Here is a 26,753-nt window from a genome sequence, read left to right as displayed (position 1 = left end):
CCCCACCACCCTCCCCCACTGGCTCAACAAGACTGCACTACTCTCCCAAGTTCCCATAAGTTGTCCCCCCCCCCCCCCCACCCCCAGCCATGGACCCGCGCAACTTCACCCTCCAGGGCCACCAAAACCTCACCGTCCGTGGGCCTGATGTACCTGGTCCCCAGGCTCCAGCACCTGTGTATCTTCGCTTGTCTGGTGCGGCATTTTTCAGCACACTCAGCAATACCAATGATTGCTGCTCACCCAATTAAAGACTGTTTCTCTCCCTCATTTGCTGCTGACTGGCTCACTAGTGAGTCTATCAGCAGCAAACATGGGAGAGAAACAGTCTCTGAGTGGAGGAGCAGCTCCACGCAGAATCTTCCATTGAAACTAGCCTGTTTGACCAGAGTTCTGAAAACTCTCTCCGGCAACCACATAGAGGGGCTTCAGCCCATGGGCCATTAGTTGGACAAGCCTGGTCGAAAAGCATTCATTGAGCCCTGGAAGGCTTCAACAGATGGGTAGTGCTTAAGGCTCGAGGGTTTCAATTATCTGTGTGTTTGCTGGAGGAGTGCAGGAGAAGCAGGAGAAAATACTATACCAAAAAGGTGTTGTTAGCAGGCTCCAGGTAGCAAAAGTGTTGCTGTTAGCTGGCTCTGTGTGTTTGGGAGTTGGGAGAAGTTCCAGGAGCCGTTTGATAGATAGGTAGTTAGGGCTCAGGAGAAGTCCTGGAGAGCTGAGATGGTGGCAGAAGGTCACCGATTCCATGCTGGAAAGCGTTAGGACTCAGAAAAAACCCTGGGTTCATTTATAGCTTAGTGTAGCTGGGGAGATAGGAGGTTGGTGAAATCCAGGAGCAGTGCCAGCCCAATGAAGCTAGCCAGCTATTAAAGAACTGCAATTGTGCCGGTAAATAGAGGCTGGAGTGCAGACTGTGAAATCCAAGGGAACAGAGTCTCAGGAGACGAGACTGAAAGCCTAGGTGGTGTGCAGTCATTGAGGCAGTCCTAGTTGGGGTGGGTTTGAGGAAATTCAAAGGCTTCATCTTTGAAAGTGAAAAGTTTGGAGTCCCACTTGAGAGAGTGAGAGAGTTTCAATGGGTTGGTTGACACAGTGTTTACTGCTGTCTGGGTGGATTGCTGAGAAATCTGAGGAATCTGTCTTGGCATTTGCAATTTATTGCACAATGTGGTTCGTTTGACCACTGTTTGCCTATTAATTCACATGTATCTTATAATAACCCTGAACATTAAAGCATAAGTTGGATATTATATTTTTTTACCTTATATAGTAACATTTATATTTGTTCAAAACCCGTGAAATCTTATGGCTTTATTTTCTTAGCAAGTGTCTTGAATCTCAAACCATCTACTTGAAACAAAACGTTATTGATGTTTAACCAGATCTTACCAAAAACTTGGGGGTCTGGTCTAAGATTAAAACAATGCCTTCTAGCAGTATATCATGCTGACAGTGCTTTGAGGTCCTAAAAATTGTCTCAGCGTTTGTTAACAATCATTCAAGGTGAAGCTCCTCTTAGTTCAAGGGTTCCCAAACCATGGGTCACAATCCCTAGTGAGGTCACGGGATGATAAATTGGAGTCGCAAGCTCCTCCTCCTCCAAGGTAGCAATGATCATTGCAGAGGCAAAACTAGGCCTTGATGGGATTTTTTCAATGGGCCACTTTGATAGAGCTATAACTCTTGGTATGCTCTGCAGTGTATGTCTGGCTGATTATCGCGGGATTTGCCAGGACCTGGCCTCTATTTTGCTTTTTTGAGTTTGATTCAGCAGTATTCACTACACAGCCCTTCAACTACTTGTCTTTCCTGCAGGCTGCCCGCTGCTTTCCTCCTCACCACCTCCCTCCTCCTCACCAACCTTTCCATTCACTGTTACAAGCCTCCCGCTTGCCGCCTCTCCCTCTCTCTCACTCGATTCCTCTCATCTCATCAACCCTCTCCTGAGCCCTCATTCACAATGAGTGTTTGGGAGAGGGAAGCGGCTAATGGGGAGAAGTGTGTGTGAAGCGGCAAGTAGGAGAGTCAGAGAGGGAAGCAGCAAGTGGGAGGATCAGGGAGAGAAGCAGCCAGTGAGAAGGCCAGGTGTGGGGGAAGCGGCAATTGGGAGGATCAACAACTGAGCGGGTCAGCAAGTGGGAGGGCCAACAAGTGAGTGGGTCAGGAAGGGAGGCAGCGAGCAGGAAGTCTATGAGCAGGTGGGTCAGTGGGGGACCAGCAAGCAGGAGGGCTGGGGAGAGAAGCAGCATGTTGAGGGAGGTGGAGAGGCAGTGAGGGGGAGGTAAGTTGAAAGATTTAGTAAGTTTAAGAGTTAGCTCGTTCGATCCATCTGTGTGTCTTGGGTGTTTGCATTATTGTTCCTGTAATTATAAGAAGAAGAAGGGGGTCATTGGAGAGTGGTACAGCATCACACCGTCAATTTTAACACTGAATAAATGAGAAGCTTTAATATTACTGAGAGGGCAGAGGAATTCTCTCTCAGTTGCTGGGGATCAATCCACACAAAGTGCAGAGCTTTCAAAGCAGTATTGCAATTCCTTCCTCTCCCACCACCCCCCATTCCCAGTCTCATCTTCTCTCTTCACTATGGTGTCATGGAAAATTAAGAGCATTGAAATGGGATCACAGTGGGAAAAAGTATGAGAAGCACTGCCTTAATCGTTCAACAACTAATGCTGGAGTTAGCAGAGTTATCAACTATTCCATGCTGATGCTGCAGTCTCTGTTCACAAAGGACAGAGACCTGTTCTGGTGTAGTAGTAATCACACTCTGCCTGAAGTAGGATGCAAAGTTAGGAGATGGATGGTAATGAAAGAGAGAGATATGGATGGCAGTGGAAGTGGAGGGAAATGGATGTCAGTGGAAAACAAGGGAGGTGAATGGCAATCTCTCTCTATTACATGGTAGTTTGAAAAATCTTGAAATTTTGATGTCCAAGTTGATTGTCCATTCTATGACTTCAGGTAAGCAAGAGTAAATAGTAAATGACATTGAAAAGAGTGAATGGTAATGGAAAAAGAATGCAATAAAAGAGGACGGTGGATGTCAATGAAATGGGGGGTAGATTACAGCGGCCAGGATACTTGGGATGGTGGGGTTTCCCTTCCTGCCATCTGAAGAGTCAGCAGGGACCACATCCGCACTAATTCTGCCTGCCCTGCAGCCAATTCATGCTCGAGTGACATGAATTGGCTGCAGGCGAGACTTCTGCCCCTTGCTTGAGAGGTATTAGCATGCAATTCTCTAGTCCCTGCAGTGACAGGAGCTGTAGTGGGCAGAGTAAATGAAGGTGACAGAGCCTAAGCCCCGGGCCTGGACGGAAAGTTAAGTTTTTGGGGAGGGTCGGGAAGGCCTGGGGAGATGGAAAGTGGGTGATTGGGGTATTGGGAGAGAAGTGGGGCGTGGGGTGGAGGGAGGTCCAGCAGCCACTGGACCTTAAAAGGGTGGGAGGAGTGCGCCTGAAGTTAGAAGGGGACTTCTGATGAAGGTGACCCTCTGCTTCCTGCCTGAGGCCTAAGCCCAATCATGTTTAAGCTTCCCCATGCCCGCGAAATCCTCCTGCCAGCCTAAAAATTGAGGTTGGGTGGGAAACAGCCCTTAAGTGGCCCTCAATAGGAGCAAGGCGGGGAGAACCTGCCCCAGCATAAAATCGCTGCGAGTTCAGGGTGGGCAAAAACCCAGTGGGAAGCCTGTTCCTTCTATTTCATGCTCCCCCCTCACCTAAAAGGTCGCCGGCAGGGGAGCGTGAAATTCACGCCAGTGAATGATGATGAAAGAGGAGAATGGATGACATTGCAAGGGAACTAGATGATAATGGAGAGATGGGAAAGTAGATAGCTTTGAAAAGGTATATCAATAAATAGGAAGTAGATAGCAATGAAGAAGCTCAAATGAACGGCAATGAAGGAAGGAATAGGTAACAGTAAAAGTCAGGAGAGATGGAAAGTAGAATGGATGACAAGGGGAGAGCTGGTTGACAATTCTGGGGAGGAGGAAAAATGTCGCAATAAAGTTGATCAGAATAGAAATTTTCATGGGCTGTGTGTGTCACTAGCAAGGCCAGCATGTGTTGCACATCCCTAATTGTCCCTGAGAAGGTGCTGGTGAGCTACCTTCTTGAACCACTGCAGTACATCTGGTTTGGTACACCCACATTGCTGTTAGGAAGGGAACAGTGCTGTTAGGAAATGAATAGTAGTAAAGGAGATACAAAAGGGGCTGAAACTGAGAGCATCACTTTGAGTTGCGAGAGGGAAAAGGTGCTAGAATTACCTGAGAGGTAATGGTGAGGAAGTGTGTCAGTGTAAACTGTTGGATGGGAGAAGATTGCCAGCATGTTCTACTGGAGTAGAAGGAATACATCAGCCTAACTAGATTGAAAAGGCATATGAGTGTCATGTTGAATTGAAGGGGTGACTGAAGAGTTCCAGAATGAACTAGGAGGTTTGGAGGAGAGTTGTACTCACAGCAGCATAATATGTCCAAAGATTTCTGGGCTCAGTACATACAAACTCAGCATAATTCCAGCAGCATGCTAACAATGTGTCACTGAGAAATTTACCTCACAATGAGCAAGAAGTTCTTAAAGGCATCATTTACTCTGTAGTCAAGAGAACTCCTTTCAACTTGCCCCCTCCAAAGAAGACCCTTAAAATGGCACTATTCGCTCACTTACTTTTCCAGAAGCGCTTCATCCAATTCAGGGTCTCGGGGAGTCGGAGCTTATACTGACCGGATTACCATTGTAAAACCTTTGAGGTTAAGAATGGGATATGAATTGAGTAAGAAACTAGAATTTTAAGATTTGAATCTAAAGACCACTAGTATTGTGAATATCTGAGAAATGTTTTGGTGACACAACGTATCATTTAGCCATATACACCTCTGTCTTTTGTTCAACAATGACAAAATTTGCAACGTGTTCTAAACAAAAGCAAGTGGTTAGCCCTGAAACTTTCCAGATCTATGTTACTTACATTGTTTCTAGGTAGAACTTTGACAACAGTGTAACACTAGAAACGTTTTCATTTGCCACCTTCAATACAGCAGGGGTTGCATAGCATAAAAATCATTCATAACTAGTATTGAGTTGATTTAAAAATATTGCACACATTTTAGGGGAGACAGGGAGATAGTGGTAATGTCACTGGACTAGTAATCCAGAGACCCAGGCTAATGGAAATTGGTGGAATTTGAATTCAGCTCATAAATCTGAAATGTAAAGCTTGTCTAGTGATGTTGACCATGAAACTAACATTGATTGTCGTGAAAACCCATCTGGTTGACTAATGTCCCTCAGGGAAGGAAATCTGCCACCTTTACCTGGTCTGGCCTATATGTGATTCCAGACCCATAGCAATGTGGCTGACTCTTAACAGCTCTCTGAAATGTCCCAGCAAGCCACTCCGTTCAAGGGGCAATTAGGGATCAACAGCAAATTCTGGCCTTGCCAGTGGCACCCACATCCAATGAAAGAATAAAGAAAAAAAATTCTTGCAAGTAGTATAACCATTATAAATAGTGTCATTGGCATTATTAAACCGCAGTGATAATTAAATTAAAATAGCCTCTAGTATCTTATGGAGCACATTAATGCAGATCCATCAGTCATAGAATGGATATCAAATTATTCAGATATGCTTTATAGATGTGACAAAATTTTAATGCATTCGATGTTTTCTTTTTACCAGTAGCATGTCACTGTTTGCTTATGTTGATCTATTTGAAAAATAAGACATGCCTTTGTGTAATGAATTATGAATGTTGAGACCATATTGATATGACAGTGAGTGGCACAACATTAATCAAAAATATAATTATATTCCAGTTCACATCAGACCAGGTTGCAGGAAAGGATGTTCGCCTCTTGAGAATTAAAAAGGTAACAAGGAATAATGTATCAGCAGGAAACATTCAAATTCCTAACTGATAGCATGCCTATTTTATATGCTTTATTTCCATTATTTCTTCCTCAACACAATCCTTCATTCTACAAGTTTGAACAAAATATCTTCAGGAGGATGTCACTTTTGCATTGCAGTTTTTACTTCTAATTAATTTTATTAGATGACAAATACTACGTTTTGCCCATGTAGTGTTCTATAAATAACACCTCTGAAATGTCATCTTGGTAGTGAGAGCAGAAGGAATGCTTGGCTCCAAATAACAAGAATGTATGTTCAAGTGTCGGAGTTGTCACTCCAGTTTGGAGAATGAATTTGTCAGTTTTTGGCCAGATATCAGCATGTGAAAATCTCGTTAGAGTTGGGGTGTTCAGTGAGGGAATAAGAAAGCAATGCATAATCAACAAGGTGTTACTAGAAATTGGTATATAGGAAATGTAATTTGCAGTTTGAAAATAATCAGTAATTTTCTGTTGTTTTCAAGAACAGTTAACATATGTAGAAACCTAAATAACCCCTAATAAGTAATTAAAATAGTTTTTTTTTAATGACCCTGTTTCACCCACATTATCCTCTATCATCCCATAACTGGTATTTTAAATGTTCTTGCATAATTTCAGTAAGCATGCAAATTAATGAAAGCAAGTGACAGATTAGAATTGCAGATATGCCATTAGTCATATTTCCACCATCAGCAGAAATTTGCACATGTCTTGAATCTTGGCAACACTGGTGAAGGGGAATTTATAAATTCAGCTTTGTGACCCACATCATGGGCTGAATAATATGCTGAAGCTCCAAGGGTGGTTTCGCACCTGGAAGTTAACGGCCTTTCGACTTAAGGGCCTGCCTTCCGAACGCGCCCGATAAAACATCAATTCCGGCTTGTTAATTTCCAGGGTGGGTTTGAGGCCTTCTTCCCACCCAATCAGTGTTGGAGAATGGGATGTCCAGCCTCCGAGCTCATTGGCTGTGCCCTGGAATGAGGTCACAGCCAGTAGTTTAAAGGGTCCTTGGCACGGGACAGTGTCAGGAGACCCAACAAATGAAAGATTGCTTCAAACTACGCAGGATAATTTGCAATTGAGCAATTTGCAGGCTTCTAAGATGAGTGTATCTTATTTTGGGTTCTGCTGTCTCCAAATATTGGCACTGATCAGAGGTGTCATTCTTTCTAACCTGAACTTGTTAACCACTTATCTGCATGGAGGAGTTGTCTAGTTATTGCATGCTTCCCTCCAGAGATGCGTGCGCCATTGTAGCAAGGAGAAAGGTGGGGGAGAAGGGCCAATTCAGATGCTAGATTCAATGAGGACTCCCTCAGATCCCTCTAACATGTAACCTCCAACTGACATGAGCAGCTGATGTCTATCGCCGTAAGAGGAGTAAGCTGTGCAGCCTGGGAGGAGGTGGCCGAGGAGGTCAGCAGTGTTGGACTGGTCAAAAGAAAATGGTCCCAATGCTAGAAAAGGCTCAATGACCTAATGTAGGTGGCCAGGTTGAGAAAGGCCTCAGTATGTGCAGTCTTGTGCCAGTGTGCTGCAGGGCATGCTCACGAATGCAGAGGGTGCGACAGTTTGGCTGGACCTCAAAGGCAACAAAGACACAGCTGTCTTTCACCATGTATTTGTGTAATTAAAGCTTTGGGTGGGTGATTGGCAGAATGAGCATTTGACGGTTGAGCACAGCATCCAGGCTGGCACACAGTAAGCTAATAATGAGTAGGCAGCATGCCATAAAATAATCTGAAACTGTTAAAGAGTGCACTCTTACATAATATAGCACTTAGAAGAGCACTCGGCAGCCGAGAAAAGACCTCTAATTCATATGATTTTAAAATGGATAGTCTGCTCATTCAAATAAACACTCCCAGCAGTAACAGATCTACTCACTGTTAAGCTGAGACTCAACAAGTTGCCCCTTCAAAAATCTGGAACTACACATGGTGTGAATCTGACTCTAAAGGCATATTATAGTGTTCACGCTATATAATGGCAGTCAATTGGGTCGTTAATGGCCTTAAAGTCACCATTAATTTACATTCTTATAACATGGGTGGAATTCAGCTTTTAAGCCTGCTCGCTTGCCGTAACATATAAAACTGGAGTGATAATGGCTGGAATACCACCCAGCGTCATCACGCCTAATAATACATCTCTGGATGCGGGGAACACTCCCACTATTGGAGCATATAATTCAGTCCCACATCTGTGCACTACTCAAAAAAGTAAACCATAAATTTTCAGCTGGGATCAGTAAACTCTTGGTGGACACTCGAGAAGGTACTACACAAAGGTTAATATGCAAGACAAAAGCTCATAGAATTGGGGATAATGTATAAGTATGGATTGATGACTCGTTAATGGACAGGAAGCAGAAAGTAAGGATAAATGGGGTATTTTCAAGTTGGCAGGTTGTAGCTAAAATAGAGTGCCGCAAGGCCTCAACCAATTATAATCTAGATTAATGATTTAGATTAAGAGGCTATGAATAATATATCTAAATTTGCTAATCATACAAAACAAGATGGGAATATTAGTTGTGAGGAGTTTACAAAAGAAGCAGCAAAGAGATATAGACAGGTTCAGTGAATGGGCAACAAAGTGGCAAATGGAGTACAATGTGGAGAAGTATGAGGTAATTCAGTTTGGTATTAAGAATAGAAAAGCAGAATTTTTTTTACAAGTGTGGAACTGTTAAGTGTTGATGTTCAGAGAGACTTGGGTGTACTCTTACAAAGAACGCATAAGGTTAACATGCAGGTACACCAAGAAATTAAGAAGGAAAATGACATGTTGGCCTTTATTGCATGTGGACTGGAATACAAGAACAAGGCAGTCTTGTTACATTTGTATAGGGCATTGGTGAGATTACACATTGCACATCGCAGTTTTGATCTGTGAAGAAGGATATATCTGCATTGGAGGCAGTTCAGTGAAGCTTCACTAGATTGGTTCTTGGGATCTTATGATGAGAGGTCTAGTAAATTAGGGCTACACTGTCTGGATTTTAGAAAATGAGAAGTAATCTCATTGAAATATACAAGATTCTGAAGGGGCCTGACAAACTAGATACCGAGAGGTTATTTTCCTGGCTGGGGAATCTAGAACACAAAGGCACAGCCTCAGGATATGAGGTCCATCATTTAAGACTGAGATGAGGAGAAATTTCTTCACTCAGAGAGTTATGGAATTTTGGAATCCTGTACCACAGAGTGTTCGGGATGCTCCATCATGAAATATATTCAAGGCTGTGATAGATAGACTTCTGATCTCTCAGGGAGTCCAGAGGTATAGGGAGATGGTTGGAAAATACAGTGACAAGTCAGCCATGATATTGAATGGCAGAGAAAGCTCAATGGGTCAACCCCTACTCCTATTTCTCATGTTCTTATGTTTGTGAAATAATTCTAAGGTGTCTATGATGACAATAAATTTCTGTTGTCTAGGGTCACATACCCAGGACCCGTATACACGGTGACCTAAAATGAACATCATGGGCTGAATTTTATGCTGATCGGTCTAATTTTAACTTAATCAATGATGGTGGCAAGGCTCCTTTGAAATGTTTTTTCTACCAATGAAAATGTCCCTATTATAATTATTTGATATTAATGTTAATGATTCAAATTTGAAATGTTCCAGTGACTTGGGCTGAAGTTCAGTTAGTTAAGTCCCTAGGCTTTTAATTTACTGAGATGCCATCCATCCTCTTGTCAGATGTCACTCTGGTGGCTACTTATGTTAGCAGTGAACATCAACATTTCAAATTTAATATTATTTACTTGCACAAGGGCAGTTGTTCAAAAGTTACAAATGTGATTTCCATTTTCTGTTTGCCAGTTTTTTTTACGATGTCTGAAAATGTTCTGTGCAGGCACCCAAGCTGCTACCAGAGTCACCAGTACCAAATCAATTCATAATGCTATAGTACTACTGGAGGAAAGGCTGTTACTGACATAAGATCTGTGCTGTAAATGTAGCATATAAAAACTGCTGTGATAATGAAAGCCAATGGAATTCTTAAATTGAACTACAAAATGTCATTATCTATCCTGTTATATAGGAGGGACCATTGGATCTTGCAGTCGAAGGGGGCATCAGCTCTCCACTTGGGAAAATTGTTGTATCTGCAATTTATGATGGAGGTGCTGCAGACAAGCACGGTGAGATTATTGCTCTTGTGTTCTGGTGTTCTTATGTATTCTGAATATTTAGAAAACCTTGATTTCCACTTCCAAGTACGTCACAAGTAGGGCTGTACACATGAAGAAATTGACCACCTAATAATCTTACAATTAAAAAAAACCCTTTTGGTAAAGGCAATGTTGGAAATCAATAATTAAAACATGCAGTATTTCTACCCAACCTAAGATATTTTTCTACAAACACCTATTATTTTCTACCACTCAACCAATTTCTTATCCATACCCAAGATTTAACCTGAATTCTCATAGCATAGAGTTAACTGCCTTCCATGCTGAACTTTTACAAGGCCTACCTCGTTGCATTTGGGGTGTTACTTCTTCAAATAATACAAAGAGTTTGGTAAGTCCATATTGATCTCTGTTTCCTAAATTACTATTGTACAGATACTCATAGTTTATATCTATAAGGATGATGGCTCTGCTCTTTGCTATTTCTGATTTGTCACCATTTTAAAGTATGGGCACCATTTTGGCCATTCTCCAAACTACTGGTGTTCCATCCATCCACCTCCCCCCACTCCCCGCACCCACCCAACCCCAACCTCTAGTTCAGTAATTTCATCATAATGATTGCTAGTGTGTTATGACAATTGCAGTTGGTACAATTGAGTTATTTAAAAATCCCAGAGGGAAACTTTAAACAACTGTCATGACCTAGAATTTTAAGTGTTATGTTTGAGATGTGACTCTAAATTCAGGAATCAGACCACCAGTTCTTGAGGTTTTACATTAAACTAAATGAGACATTTTATTAATTTACATAGGTTAAAATATATATAAGCATGGCTATAAATTACTACTATCGTAACTTTTAACAAATTCCCAAACAAATCTCCATTAAGGCAACAGCAACCCATAGACTTAAGCAAACACCAGGCAAAGCACTTTCACCTTACGAATTCAAAGTGAGGTTCTTTTCACTTTGGTTCCTGTGCAGACAGTTGGAGGCTTACAGCTGCCTTTTGATCTCACATTGCCCCTGCTTTGCACACCCGAAAACTGCTGAATTTATACCTACCACTACCCATTCAATGTAAATTCTCGTTGTGTCACTAGCCTCTTCTAACAATAAAACCCCTTTCATAGTACCAATTTTATTAGTAACATAAACATATGGCTTGGTATCTGCTAGATAGGTGTCAGTTTTCACCCCACTTCTTGAATGCTGAATTCAAAAAATGCAAATGCACGCTATCTCTCTTACGTATCAAAACTAGGACACATCAAAGCACCCAGACTAGCTGGATTTAATCCAATTAAGACACGCCCACAGGCTAAACCTCTATTTTAAAAGAAAAATATTTTCTAATAATATTATATACATTAATAGCTTTAAGACATAGTGACTCAGAATTTCCTCCTGTGTCTTCCTACGGCACCAAGCCTGGAGATTTATTGTTTCTGAATGCTTTTCAATCATCTAGGATTTCCATCTTGTTTAAATCAAAAAGCAAGCATTTGATGACTTCTTGCTATGACTGCCTGATCACTTATGATTTATTGGTAATTTTAAGTAAAATCTATGCTGGGACTGCATTTACCTGAATATATATATTTGGATGATACTCAGACAATGGGTATGAGCTGAATAAGATTTTGAAGTTAGCTTGATTTTTAATTGTTTCTGATTTGCAGATATAAAGTCAAACTAAGGCAGTTATCCAAAAATGCAAAATAAACATTGTATTATTTCAAATTGTGGCAAGAATTATGGGCAGTATTTTCCCCCCATCGGGGGTGAAGTTGAAGTGCGCGCCATTTTACGTGGGTGGACCAATTAAGACCCATCCAGCATGACATCTGCACAGAAGCACTATGTGCTCCCTGTGTGGATGGGGGAGGAGGGGGAATCCCTAAACCTGAGATGCATGCACATGAAAGAGCGCACTCATCTTCCTGAGCCTAAGTGCTGCCTCAGGGAGATCGGCTGTACTGTCAAAAATATTAAAAATAGAAAAAAAAAATCCCTGACATGTCCCTTCATGTGACACTGTCACAGGAGTTGGGACATGTCCATAATTTTTTTAAAAACTTTAATAAAATTTTTAAAAACCTACATGAAACCTCATCCCGCCAGTGGATGAGGTTTCGTGCTTTTTCTAATTCCCGCCAAGGCTCCTGGCCTGCCCCATTAGTTGGACAGGCAGGTCCATTAATTAGTTAAATGACTCTGTCAGTGACCTCAATTGGCCATTGACAGGTCGGTGGGCGCACAGCTGGTTTTGCTGCGCTCCCGCCTACCTGAAAATTTAAATGGGGCGCAGTGATGTTAGGAGTTCCGCCAGACATTACTGCGCGTCATTTTACACGTCAGCGAGTGGGCCCCTGCCCCCGCTCGTTGATGGGAAAATCCTGCCCTATATTTTCAGAGATAATCCTTTGTAATGGTGAAATAGTGCCTGTCTCAAAAATCCTTGGTAATGAACTGAAACCAACTCAAAAATGAACAAAACAAAAACAGAATTACCTGGAAAAACTCAGCAGGTCTGGCAGCATCGGCGGCATCTAAAATGAACAACTTTATTCTGAGACTTGAGCATTTTATTTTCAAAGTTGAAAAAGCTCTTAACAGCCCCTGTGCAATTCCATGAATAGATGAACTTCACTCTTTTAAGGACTTGAAAGGTTGAGAGAAAAGTCCTACTTGAACCAGTGAAGTATCATGTTTTACTAACTTTATTGGAAACCTGTCCTTATCCCAATTTAGATAAGCTCTGATTTCTAATTCGGTTTGAGTTTCATCCTGATGCCAGCATAGAATCCTTGCTATATTTGGTTGTATTGAGAATATGTCATTAGGCTAGATTTTATGAAAGTAGTAAGTAAAATGTGAGCTAGACGCCTTAAACTTGGAAGTTACCTCAGTGACTGTAACATTCCTCTGTCTCGGGAGTTCAATATTTTGAAATTAGATAAATGTGTCAAAACCAATGGCAACAGTTAAGCCAGACAAGTCTCACTTCAGGGCTTGAATACAAAAGTCAAAGCTGCAATTCCATTGCAGTACCAAGGGTACGCTGCAATGTTGGAGGTGCCATCTTTTGAATGAGACATTAAACCAAGGTCCCATCTGCCTCTTTGGCTGAATGTAAATGCTCCAAGGCACTGTTTCGAAGAACAGTGGGGAAGTTATATCCAGTATCCTGGCCAATGTTTATCCCTCAATCAACATCACAAAAAAGCTGATTAGCTGTTCATTCTCGCATTGCTTTTTGTGGGAGTTTGCTACATGCCTATTGGCAGCCCCGTTTCCTACATTACAACAATGACTACACTTCAAGGAAATATTTCATTGGCTGTAAAGTGCTTTGAGTTGTCAGGTTGTCATGAGGAAAAAAGTGCCATGTAAATACAAGTCATTTTTACTTTTTACATGATTATGCAATAGTGCGAGCACTGATGCATTAAAATCAAAGCACCCATACAGGAAAAAACAAATACAATAAATTCCAAAAGAGTTGCCCCAATACATGCAAAAAAAAACCCCAAAACACTCATTCATGAGAAAGAGAGGCCCACATTCAGAAGAAAGTCCCACATAGATGGATAATTGGTGCACACAAGTTAAAGTAAATTTTATTTGATCCTCAAAACTTAAATTATTCAGAGCATAAAGTTTAACCTTCCAGCTGCAAGTCACTGACCGATATTGGCACAGTGTTACTTCAGTCCTCAATTAGGCCACACACCAATAAGGAACTGGAAACAGATATTTGACTTGAGGCTCACGGCCATCAGTCCATATGCAGCCATGCCTATGGGAAAGGCACGTACTCTCAACATTTGTCTGGAGACAGTACTGGAACAGTAACAACTTTTTGAAAGTCATTTGACTTAGCTTACACCTTAAAAAACTTAGCTGCTCTCAGCCTTTGCTCAGAATGGGAGCAGTTTATGCAGCCTTTACAATGACTTCTGACCAACAACACCAGCAGGAGCAGCAACAGCATCTGACATTTCCACAGCCACCTGATGCTCCACATTGGCTTGCTGAAAATTAGATTCAGATGCCTTGACAGATTTGGCAAGGGTGGGCATCCATCCGTGTGTAACATATGTCCAGAATAGCAATTGTCTGCTATGCTGTGCACTATATAGAGTTGCAGGAAGAGAAAGCTGCAGACCACTTGGCATCTCCTGAGGAGGAAGAAGAGGAGCATAATGTGGCCAAGGTTGCTACAGCCGCACATCTAGCTTCCAGTAAGCCCTCAATAGCCTCATTGAGGCACAGTTCAGGGAGGCAGTGGCATTGTCCCAGAGACCCAGGGTAGTCCTCTGAGGACCCGGGTTTGAAACCCACCATGGTGGATGGTGAAATTTGAATTCAATAACAATCTGCAATTAAAAATCTAATGATGCCCATGAAATCATCGTCAATTGTCGTAAAAACCCATCTGGTTCACTAATGTCCTTTAGGGAAGGAAATCTGCTGTCTTTACCTGGATTGGCCTACATGTAACAATGTGGTTGACTCTTAAATGCCCTCTGAAATGGCCTAGCAAGCCACAAAGTTGTACCAAGCCACTACAAAGTCCACAAGGACTGAAACCGAGCTGACTACTCAGCATCAACTTAGGTGCCGGAAACGACACCGGCAAACTCAGCCCTGTCGACCCTGTCTTCCCTAGTAACTTCTGGGAATTGGGACAGCTGTCCCATAAACTAGTCAAGCAAACGCCTGACATAGTCATACTCACAGAATCATACCTTACAGATAATGTCCCAGACAACACCATCACCATCCCTGGGTACGTCCTGTCCCACTGGCAGGACAGACCAGCACAGGTGGCGACATAGTGCTATACAGTCGGGAGGGAGTTGCCCTGGGAGTCCTCAACATTGACTGCAGACCCCATGATGCCTCATGGTATCAGGTCAAACGTGGGCAAAGAAAACTCCTGTCGATTACAACATATCACTCCCCTCAGATGATGAATCCGTACTCCTCCACGTTGAACACCACAGCCTTGGTTCAAACATGGACAAAAGAGTTGAACTCCCAAAGTGAAATGAGAGTGACTGCCCTTGACATCAAGGCAGCATTTGGCCAAGCGTGGCATTAAGGAGCACTAGCAAAACTGGAGTCAGCAGGAATCAGGGGAAAACTCTCCACTGATTGGAGTCATACCGAGCACAAAGGAAGATGATTGTGGTTGTAGGAGGTCAGTTATCTCAGCTCCAGTACATCACTGCAGGAGTTCCTCAAGGTAGTGTCCTAGGCCCAACCATCTTCAGCTGCTTCATCAATGACCTTCCTTCCATCATAAGGTCAGAGGTACAGATGTTCGCTGATGATTGCACAATGTTCAGCACCATTCACAACTCCTCAAATACTGAAGCAGTCCATATCCAAATGCAGCAAGACCTGGACAGTATCCAGGCTTGGGCTGACAAGTGGCAAATAACATTTGTGCCACACAAGTGTTAGGCAATGACCATCTCCAACAAGAGAGAATCCAACCATCGCCCCTTGATATTCAATGGCATTACCATCACTGAATCCCCCTCTATCAACATCCTGGGGGCTAACATTGACCAGAAACTGAACTGTACTAGCTATATAAATATTGTGGCTACAAGCACAGGTTGTAGGCTAAGAATCCTGTGATGAGTGCCTCACCTCCTGATTCCCCCAAGCCTGTCCATCATCTCTGAGGCACAAAAGTCAGGAGTGTGATGGAATACTCCCCACTTGCCTGGATGACTGCAGCTCCCACAACACTCAAGAAGCCTGATACCATCCAGGAGAAAGCAGCCCGCTTGATTGGCACCACATCCACAAGCATTCACTCTCTCCACCACAGTAGCAGCAGTGTATACCATCTACAAGATCTACTGTGGGATTCACTAAGGCTCCTTAAACCGCACGTTCCAAACCCATGACCACTATTATCTAGAAGGACAAGGGCAGCAGATAGATGGGAACAACACCACCTGGAAGTTCCCCTCCAAGTCACTCACCATCCTGACTTGGAAATATGTCGCCGTTCCTTCACTGTCGCTGGGTCAAAATCTTGGAAATCCCTTCCTAACAGCACCTACACCACATGGACTGCAGCGGTTCAAGAAGGAGGCTCACCACCACATTCTCAAGTGCAACTAGGGATGGGCAATAACTGCTGGCCCAGCCAGTGAAGCCCACATCCCACAAATGAATTTTTTTTAAATATGAAGCACTGAAGGTGGCAAGGGCACAGATTATACACTGGGGAGGGGATTTCAATGTCCATCACCAAGAGTGGCTCGGTAGCACCCCTATTGACCGAGCTGGTCAGATCCCAAACAACATAGCTGCTAGACTGGATTGGCAGCAGGTGGCGAGGGAACCAACAAGAGGGAAAAACAAATTTGATCTCATCCTCACCAACCTGCCTGCCCCAGATGCATCTGTCCATGACAACATCGGTAAGAGTGACCACTGTACAGCTCTTGTGGAGACGAAGCCCCATCTTCACATTGAGGATACCCTACACTGTATTGTGTGGGACTACCACTGTGCTAAATGGGATAGATTTCAAACAGCTCTAGCAGCTCAAGACGGGGCATCCATGAAGTGCTGTGGGCCATCAGCAGCAGAAGTGTACTCAACCACAACCTGTAAACTCATGGGCCGGCATGTCCCCCACCCTATCACTACCACCAAGCCAGGGGATCAACCCCCTGGTTAATGGAGAGTGCAGGAGGCCATGCCAGGAGCAGCACCAAGCATACCTAAAAATGAGGTGTCAACCTTGCATGCCAAACAGCACATGATTGACAGGGCTAAGCGATTCCACAACCAAAGGATCAGATCTAAGCTCTGCAGTCCTGCCACATCCAGTTGTGAATGGTAGTAGAAAAATAAACAACTCCATAGAGGAGGAGACACAACAAATATCCCCATCCTCAATGATGGGGGAGCCCAACACATCACTGCAAAAGATAAGCCTGAAGCATTTGAAACAATTTTCAGCCAGAAATGCCGAGTGGGTGATCCATCTCAGCTTCCTCTGGAGGTCCCCAGCATCATAGACGCCAGTCTTCAGCCAATTTGATTCACTCCTCGTGATATCAAGAAACACTGAAGGCACTGGATACTGCAAAGGCTGTGGGCCTTGACAATATTCCAGCAATAGCACTCCAGAACTTGCTGCGCCTCAAGCTAAGCTGTTCCAGTACAGCTACAACACTGGCATCTACCCGGCAAAGTGGAAACTTGTCCACATATGTCCTGTACTCAAAAAGCAGGATAAATCCAATCCGGCCAATATGCCTCATCAGTCTACTCTCAATCGTCAGTAAAGTAATGGGATCATCAGTAGTGCTATCAAGCGGCATTTGCTTAGAAATAAGTTGCTCGCTGATGTTCTGTTGGGTTCCACCAGGATCACTCAGCTCCTGACCTTATTACAGCCTTGGTTCAAACATGGGCAAAAGAGCTGAACTCCTGAGGTGGGGTGAGAATGGCTGCCCTTGACATCAAGGCAGCATTTGACTGAATGTGGCATCAAGGAGCTCTAGCAGAATTGGAGTCAATGGGAATCGGGGTTAATTCTGCATTGGTTGGAGGCATACTTAGTACAAAGGAAGATAGTTGCAGTTGTTGGAGGTCGATCATCTCAGCTTCAGGACATCACTGCAGGAGTTCCTCAGGATAGTGTCTTTGGCCCAACCATCTTCAGCTGCTTCATCAATGGCATTTCTTCCATCATAAGGTCAAAAGTGCGAATTTCACTGATGATTGCACAATGGTCAGCACCACTCATGATGACTCAGATATTGAAGCAGCCCATATCCAAATGCTGCAAGACCTGGACAATATCCAGGCTTGGGCTGACAAGTGGCAGGTGATTTTGCTCCACACCAGTGCCAGGCAATGACCATCTCCAACTAGAGAGAATTTAACCATCACCCCTTGACATTCAATGGCATTACCATTGCTGAATCCCCCATTATCAACACCCTGGAGGTCACCATTGACAAACTAAACTATAATAGCCGTATAAATACTGTGGCTGCAAGAGCAGGTCAGAGGCTGGGAATTCTGTGGCGAGCAACTTACATCCTGACTCCCCAAAGCCTGTCCACCATCTACAAGGCACAAGTCAGGAGTGTGATAGAATATTCTCCTGGGTGAGTGCAGCTCTTACAACACTAAAGAAGCTTGACATCATCCAGGACAAAGCAGCTACTTGATTAACACCCCATTCACAAACATTCACTCCCTCCACCACTGATGCACAGTGGCAGCAGTGTGTACCATTTACAAAATGCACTGCAGGAATTCACAAAGCCTCCTTGGACAGCACATTCCAAACCAGGACTGCTACCATCTAGAAGGACAAAGGCAGCAGATGCATGAGAACACCATCACCTGGAAGTCCCCCTCCAAGTTGCACACAATCCTGACCTGGAAATATATCACCATTCCTTCATTGTCACTGGATCAAAATCCTGGAACTCTCTTCCTAACAGCACTGTGGGTGCACCTCCATCACATGAACTGCAGTGGTTCATAAAGGCAGCTCAGCACCACTTTCTCAAGGGCAGTTAGGGATGGGCAATAAATGCTGGCCTAGCCAGCAATGCCCACATCTCTTGAATGAATAAAAATACACATACAAGCGTAAAGCCATAAGTAACACTGCACGCTCTGGCCCTATCACGCCCCAGCACAAAGCATTCCCGCAGTCATAAATTGTTCCTCTCAAGCACATAGTCCACACTATTCCACTCTGGGTGTGCCATTCTGATGAAGGCTTTTGTCTACTGGGAAATTGGAATGCATCAGTGAAGAGGGAAAGGCATTAAAAAAACTTTCCTTGTTTAATTTTTCACAAATGAAACAATATTTACATACTTAGAGACGACTAAGTGACACCCCCCCCCCACCCCGCGCAAATAAGAAGTCAAAAATCTTTCTCTTCCACTTTCTTCACTTCAGTTTAGTGACACTGTTGTGTCTTCAGCAGAGCTAAAGGAAGGTTGCTCATTCCTTTGCTTTGACAAATGAGATGCCTGCAGTCGATGCCCTCTGGGGTTTTGAACCCATGAGAGCCTTGCCAAAGACTTCCCACCTGCACCTGAGAAGTGGCTAGAAACAGCATGTGGGGCTCTACCACCGTGCTAAATGGGATAGATTTCAAATGGATCTAGCAACTCAAGATGGGGCATTCATGAGGCACTGTGGGCCATCAGCAGCAGCAGAATTGTATTCAACCACAAACTGTAAACTCAGGGGCTGGCATGTCCTCCACTCTACCACTACCACCAAGATAGGGGATTAACCTTGGTTAATGAAGAGTGCAGGAGGGAATTTCAGGAGCAGCACCAAGCATACCTGTAACACAGGCTTCTTGCATGCCAAGCAGCATAAGCAGTACATGATTGACAGGGCTAAGCGATTCCACAACCAAAGGATCAGATCTAAGCTCTACAGTCCTTCCAAATCCAGTCATGAATGGTGGTGGACAATTAAACAACTCAATAGAGGAGGAGGCTCCACAAATATCCCATCCTCAATGACGGGGGAGCCCAGCACATCACTGCAAAAGATAAGCCTGAAACATTTGCAACAATTTTCAGCCAGAAGTGCCTCCTCCGGAGGTCCCCAGCATCATAGATGCCAGTCTTCAGCCAATTCAATTCACTCCACATGATATCAGGAAATACCAAAGGCACTGGATACTGCAAAGGCTATGGGCCCTGACAATATTCCAGCAATAGTACTGAAGACTTGCGCTCCAGTATTTGCCACGCCCCTAGCCAAGCTGTTCCAGTATAGCTGCAACACTGGCGTTTACCCGGCAATGTGGAAAATTGTCCAGGTACGTCTTGTACACAAAAAGCAGGGAAAATCCAACCCGACCAATTACTGCCCCATCAGTCTACTCTCAATTGTCAGTAAAGTAATGGAAGGGGTCATCAATAGCGCTATCAAGCGGCACTTGCCATTCGTTGGGGCTGGAAATAACATGTGGGGCTCTTGGCGGTGGGGAAGCAAGGGATGAGAAGTGATTGTTCCTTGGGAAGAGTCCCTACTTCTATATGTCCATTCTCCATCTTCCCTCGTGACCCAGCTTCATTTCTGTACATATACTATGCCAGTGAGGGATTGAGCACCTATGGCGAAGCTTTCTTCCATCCACTGTAAAGTGGCAGAGAGTGGGTAGGTCATTGGTCTGAGCTTCCATGTTCTTGGTGCCATTCTGTAAATGATGCTCCGTGTGGCCACTATTTCCATGGAGGTGGACACCAGCATAAGTGCATAAGACATTGTGGTACTCATGTTTGGGATGGACTCCTCCAGTCTAACTCTGAGGGTGCACAGCCTGCAGGAAATATTTCTCACTGCTGCAACATAATTTCCCACCTGAAGGATAACCCTCAATGCTCAGCATCTGTGTCCAGCTGAGTAGAGCTTGGAGTGTGCTACACCCTCCAATGAGAACTCTCCACTACTGTCCCTGTCTCCCACACCTGCTCCTACTCAAATGTGATGAGCACCTTATCATTTTACAACCTAAGAATCTTCACCCCCCTCTAGATCTCCTCAACCTAGTCCCTCAGCAGCTTCTCCATCACCCATGAATGAATTGTGGGACATCAAAAGACATGTGTCAGAGCTGACGTTGAGAAAGGGTACAAACTCAGCAAAGTGCAGATCATAACAATTCTGTTATAGGGGACATGAATTCAACATGACTGACAGTTAAGTTCCAAGTGGCAGTGTATTATCTAATGCTGTCACCAGGTCTCTGGACCACCCCCATCTCTCCATCGCTGATGCTCAATAATTGCGCCACCCTGCCGATCTCCATTGTTGTTAGAGTGACAATGAGCATCAGTCCAACCTGGTTTTCAGTCTCTCTCTTGGAGTTTTGGGTTCTCTTCTGCAATGAGAAAAGGCAGACTTATGAGTGTAAGAAGTAGAATGAGTGTTAAGAATGGAATGAGAATATTTGAATAGGGTAACTATGAGGCATCGGTGCAAGAGGGTAATAGGATGAATGTGAGAGGTATATGTTGAGATGAGATGAGGCAGCATCTGGGAAAAAAGGGATGTGTGTGACTGTAAGGTTTGTCAGTCACAGCAGTGCTGGGCAGGAGAATGCTAGGGAGGTGAGAGAGTGCTGATTGCCATCTGAAAGCGGCATGACACTCACTTTGTCGGTACTAATGAGATAATTGAAACTTTTACTGCAGGGTAACCAGGTTTTGGGCACCACATTTTGGCTACTCTCAGCCTCTGCAATTTCCAACCAGGCATGCTTTATCAGGCTGACTGACCATCTCATCCTGTCTCAAGGGGAGAGGACTTCTCTCCTGGACATGACCGATTCCACCAGTATCTCCAGGGATGAGTTTGAAAACCAGCTTTCCCATGTCTGACTTCTATCATAAAATAGTTTCCTCCTTTTCAGTGCAAGATGTATTGCTGCCATTGTAACCCTTGCCAGGGTCCCTCTAAATAGAAATCCTTCAATGGCAGATCTAGCTCGTGATCCCACCCATCCTCCCTGATTGGTCAAGGAACCTGTATGTGTGATGGTAGTACCATGACTCAGTTAAAGAGCCCTGGCAAAGTCCACTGGGGATTTTGCCAGGTTCCTAGCCCACTGATGGCCCTGTGATTTCGTCAGGGTTTAATTTGAGAAAATTCCGTCAGGACAATGGGTGCAAAGCTGGGGTGAGAGAATTAAAAGCGGTGACCAAAAGTTTATTTGATAAGGTAGAGATACAGGGAAATAGGGGCAGATATAAGATCCAGGAAGTAACAAAGAGGGAAAGCAATAGGAGGCTGAAACCTAGCAGAGCATTCCAATGAATGGCTTGTCTGAGTAATTCTCGCAGTTTAGTTCCGGATAGCACATGATTATTTGATAGTTTTCTACATATTTAGAACAGTTACAGGGACATTTTTTGTTAGAATATCTGCATTCATATCATCATGACAAGTTGTTTTGAGAAAGACTTTTGCACAGCACCTTTTGGATGAATTGTGAACCTCAATAAAGAACATTATAATTGTTTTCCAGATGTGGCTTTCAGAGGATTAGTTCCATTTTTGTCATTGGTGGACAGTCGTCGTTGGTGTGACAGCAGAGAGCAGTACAATTGGCTTTAATACTCTGGGTTAGGGAGGGGAAAAGGTTTCTGCTCTTGATCATTATCCAAAGCCCTCTATTGAAAGGCCAGATGCATTTGTACATCAGATCAGGCTCAGCAATGTTGCCCCTGTGGTCAAATAGTCTGCTGACACAGACTGTCAGGGCTCTACATGGATAACATGAGGTATACTAGTTTTCTGGATGAGCCACAAACAATTGACTACAGACTGTGGAGCTGGAGTCCACCAAACAATCAATGATGAAAAACAGGGAATTATTGTGTGAGATATTGCATTAAAAGGGAAGTAGAGGTGACAAGTTGGACTCTTGACTTAGAGACAGTCTTTCAGTCTTCAGAATCTGTCATGGTATTATCAGCTTCTGATTTCTTTTGATGACGGGACAACAGCTGGGAGAGATAGTGTTACAAGTAATGTAACCAGGCCTGTATTAAGTGTCAGAGCAATACACAGTGTATCAATTTGCATATTTAGTGAACAGTAACAGTAGCTATTATATTTATACATAATTAATTGCTTTGTAAAAAGATATAATGCACAGACTTGTTTTCAAGAAATCTGCATTCCCTTAAACAATATATTTTCTGTGCGCTCATGTTTATGTACGTCATGCTGCTCTCACCAGAACCATGTCCAATGGTGCAGTTGTCACCATTTGCCGATAAGTTGATGAGGTGAAAAGTGAAGCAAATTCCGATGCACTCCATATGCCCCCCAAAGGACTTTGAGCTCACAGCATGAAATGCTTCTTTTTGAGAAGTCTCATTCACAGAATTTATGTCAGAATATGAAGGGCTAAACCTTTATAAATAACCTTTGAATTATATAATTTTACACCATGAAATCTTAAAAACATTTGATACAGTTCCATAAAATTGACTATTAATTCAATGTAGTTTTTACTAAAACTAGTTAAAATAAAGTGTTAAGTTTCAGCTTCCCTTGAAATAGCTTTTAATAGCATTAACAGATTATTAATACAATTGCTACAATTTTATTGTAATCTACAAAATTTGAATTTATGGATATGTATTTGGTTACACAACATTAAGCAAAACCTCTATCAGTGATCATGTTATGCAGAAGAAAGGTTGAGGACATTCATTGAGGCTTGGCAATAGTCCAAACAGGAAAGAGGCAATGCTATGGCAAGTAACAGAAAGGCTGCATGAAGGTCAATGAAATGTTTTGTGTGGATTGTGGTCACCATGGGAGTAACAGATGTTGATTATAGTCAGTGAGGGTGCTTTATTGGGAAACGAGACTAATCATCGTGCTGAAATTAAAGATTTTTATTTATGGTAAAGTTATTGTTAGCAGTTTACCACGCAATGGAGGATATTGGCTTCAAAAATGTCTGTTGGTTTAGGACCATCATTGACCATGTATTGTGCAATCTCCCAATCTTCATCCTAATAAACATCATGGCATAGACATTTTTATTTAGAGACAATGTGGGAAAAAATCACAAAGCACTGGTTTCTGGCACAAACTGAGCAGCGCTATTGCAAATAAGGACCTCAGATCTGACCTGCATGAATCCAACAGGCTGTGGATGCTAATCAGGCGTCCTGAAGCACCTTGCTAGGTTTGCCTTAGGAATTTTAACTGGTTCCAATTGTAAACTGGTCCACTGGGCGTGGGGAGGGAAATAAACCAGAGCAGGCAGAGTTAGACAAGTCTTCCTTATTTTTGTAAATTGTAAAACAAACACCTTATTGTGTCCAACCTTCAGCAGTCCCTTTAAGGACTGTTAGTTATCCCGTTGAAGACCTGGACAACACAACCAGGAGGAGAATGTGCAGCACAAGCTCTAACCAGTTGATGAACAATACTGATTGGGGTCCTATTAACATTTGCATTTTCAGAGCAACTAACGTGTTTTTTATCTAATACGTGATCTGGATGTTACTGGCTTCCAATTTGTCAGCTTCGCTTGAAATAACTTTTAATAGAATTAACAGATTATTAATACTATTGCTACAATTTTATTGTAATCTACAACATTTGAATTTCTGGATATGTATGCGGTTACACAATAGGGAGATGGAGAGCTAGAGATCGTGACCCAAGAGTTGTTGCTAAAATTTCATAGTAATGGACGGTGTCCTAAACAACCTTCTGTCTGTGAATGAAACTAACAATTTATTGATTTATTGTTCATGTATCAATGTTATATAAACATTAAGCATTAGTCCTCATTTAGTTGTGGAAAATGGTGATTTCCTAATTTGCAAGAGTGGATTGGAGTTAAGAGAAATTCCTTTACTCAAAGTTGTTGAAACAAGGAATGGTTTGGCACAGTGAGTATTTGAGGTAAAGTCCTTTGCATCATTAGAAATATTGGAAGAGAAGTAAGCTATTTAGTCTTTCGAGCTATTCAGTTATATCATGGTTGATCTCTACCTCAACTCCATTTACCCACCTTTGCTCCATATCCCTTGATAACCTTACCTGATAGAAAATTATCTATCTCAATCTTGAAGCTTTCAATTAACTCTATTAAAGGAAAGTGGGTAAAGTAGAAAACTATACAGATCTATAGTAGGGCATTAAGATTAATTTTGAATTGCTCTAGCAAAGAACTGACACATGCATAATGGGCCAAATGGCCTCCTTCGATGCATAAAATGAGAAGATGACTTTCTATGTATATCTTTTTCTCCTCGTACCTCAGGTGTTTTTTTTGTCTGTTAGCATTAATTCAATGGTTTTACTTCAAATGTTGGTTAGGAGTAACCTATGGAATTCCTCCTTTCCCTTTGATTTTCCTCTCCCATGCTACCTGTCAAGAAGGGTTCAAAGTGCCAACTTGTCATGTGCAGGATTGTAGTTATGAACTACCCTATTAGTAATTCATGGGAGAACGTATAGGAATATATGTTGGGAATTATTGCTTGAATAATTTTGGGGCAAAAAGACCAAAGGATGTAGGAGCAGAAGTAGGTCATTAGGTTCATCAAGTCTGCTCCGCCATTCAAGGAGATCATGGCTGATCTGATAATCCTCAACTCCACTTTCCTGCCTTTTCTCCATAACCCTTGATTCCCTTACTGATTAAAAATCTGTCCATCTCAGCCTTGAATGTACTTAACAACCCAACGTCTACAATCCTCTGCAGTAAAGATTCATTACCCTCTGAGAGAAGAAATTCCTCCTCATCTCTGTTTTAAATGGATAACCCCTTACTCTGAGATTATGCCCTCTGGTCCTAGACTCTCCCACAAGGGGAAACAACCTCTCAGCATCTACCCTGTCAAGTCCCCTAAGAATCTTATCTGTTTCAATAAGGTCGACTCTCATTCTTCTTAACTCCAACAAGTACAGGCCCAACCTACTCAACCTTTCCTCATAAGAAAATTCCTCCATCCCCGGGATCAACCTAGTGAACCTTCTCTGGACTTTCTCCGATGCCAGTATATTTTTCCTTAGATAAGGGGACCAAAACTGTTCACAGTATTCTAGGTGTGGTCTAACTAGTGCCTTGTATAGCTTTAGCAAGACTTTTCCATTTTTATACTCCATTCCCTTTGAAATAAAGGTCATTTGCCTTACCTGCTGAATTTGGTGAGTTACTCTGTAGTTTTTTTGTATCCTTTATAAGAAAGGTGAAATGGTGCAGAGAAAATGTATTTGTTAGCTTTACAAATTTTCTTGCCTTTCCTCATCTGAAGACCATAAACTATGGCTCCAGACTAAAAAGTGAATGCTCACAACTGCTTGCATGGGTGGCACATTCGAACGAGATCTGTTCCATCCTCAACTAATCTTCACATACATGCACTTTCCAAAAGGTGTCAATGGATAGTGTACACAAACATGGTGTTTGGCTATTTCATTTTTCTTCACACCAAGGATATTGAGGCGACTTACTGCCTATTATCGTTAATTTTTCTTCTCAACAACTTTCTTTGTTCAAGTTAGGTACAGTTCCAATAAACAGTGTCATGAAAATGTCATAATTTTCATGATATTATTGTGATTTATTGTAAGTGCAGGTTAATAGTGAGGTTTGGATTATTTTTTCTGTGTGGATGTATGTGTGGGTGTTTTAATTAAATTAGAGACAGCTAGTCTGGAGCTTTTGAGTGAGCAAAAGGGAAGCTAGGTTTGAAATGTTAAATATGTAAACATGGCTGAAGATTTAGAATGTGAGATGTGAGGGACATTTGCATTTTTAGATAAATCAGAGTAGTTTGAATTTCAAAGAGATGATGAGATGTTACACCTAGTCATATGAAGCTATCAAACAGTATGTTTATTTTTTCCCAAAGGCTACTGATAATATAAGTGCTATGAAAGATTTATATTATGGAAAAAGTAAAGTTACAAAGACATATTGGCAGAATGGAATTTATATTAAAAAGAGAGAAATATATATAAAGGAAATGAGGTTATGTGTAAGGAAGACGGAATTCTAAGATCTAATAAGAATGAAAAGCCTCCAGCCTCTATGCATCAAGCTGCTGTCTACAGGAACTGAAACTAAGAGAATTCACTCTGAATATCACTGTCCAGGGTATTGTGTGC

General features: G+C 42.6%; 1 protein-coding gene across 1 annotated transcript in view; it reads left to right on the top strand.

Annotated features, from left to right (window-relative positions):
- ush1c (Usher syndrome 1C) overlaps window positions 1–26,753 on the top strand; it is a 277,466-nt gene that overhangs the window by 236,420 nt on the left and 14,293 nt on the right. Inside the window, exons 23-24 of the mRNA XM_041198034.1 lie at window positions 5,832–5,885; window positions 9,973–10,072. Of these exons, the coding sequence (XP_041053968.1) occupies window positions 5,832–5,885; window positions 9,973–10,072 (154 nt within the window). The remainder of the gene's footprint in view (window positions 1–5,831; window positions 5,886–9,972; window positions 10,073–26,753) is intronic.

The sequence above is a fragment of the Carcharodon carcharias genome, chromosome 10, assembly GCF_017639515.1.
Source record: "Carcharodon carcharias isolate sCarCar2 chromosome 10, sCarCar2.pri, whole genome shotgun sequence".
Lineage (NCBI taxonomy): Eukaryota > Metazoa > Chordata > Chondrichthyes > Lamniformes > Lamnidae > Carcharodon > Carcharodon carcharias.
The sequence above is the reverse complement of the archived record's forward strand: the minus strand, read 5'-3'. Positions and strand labels throughout refer to the sequence as shown.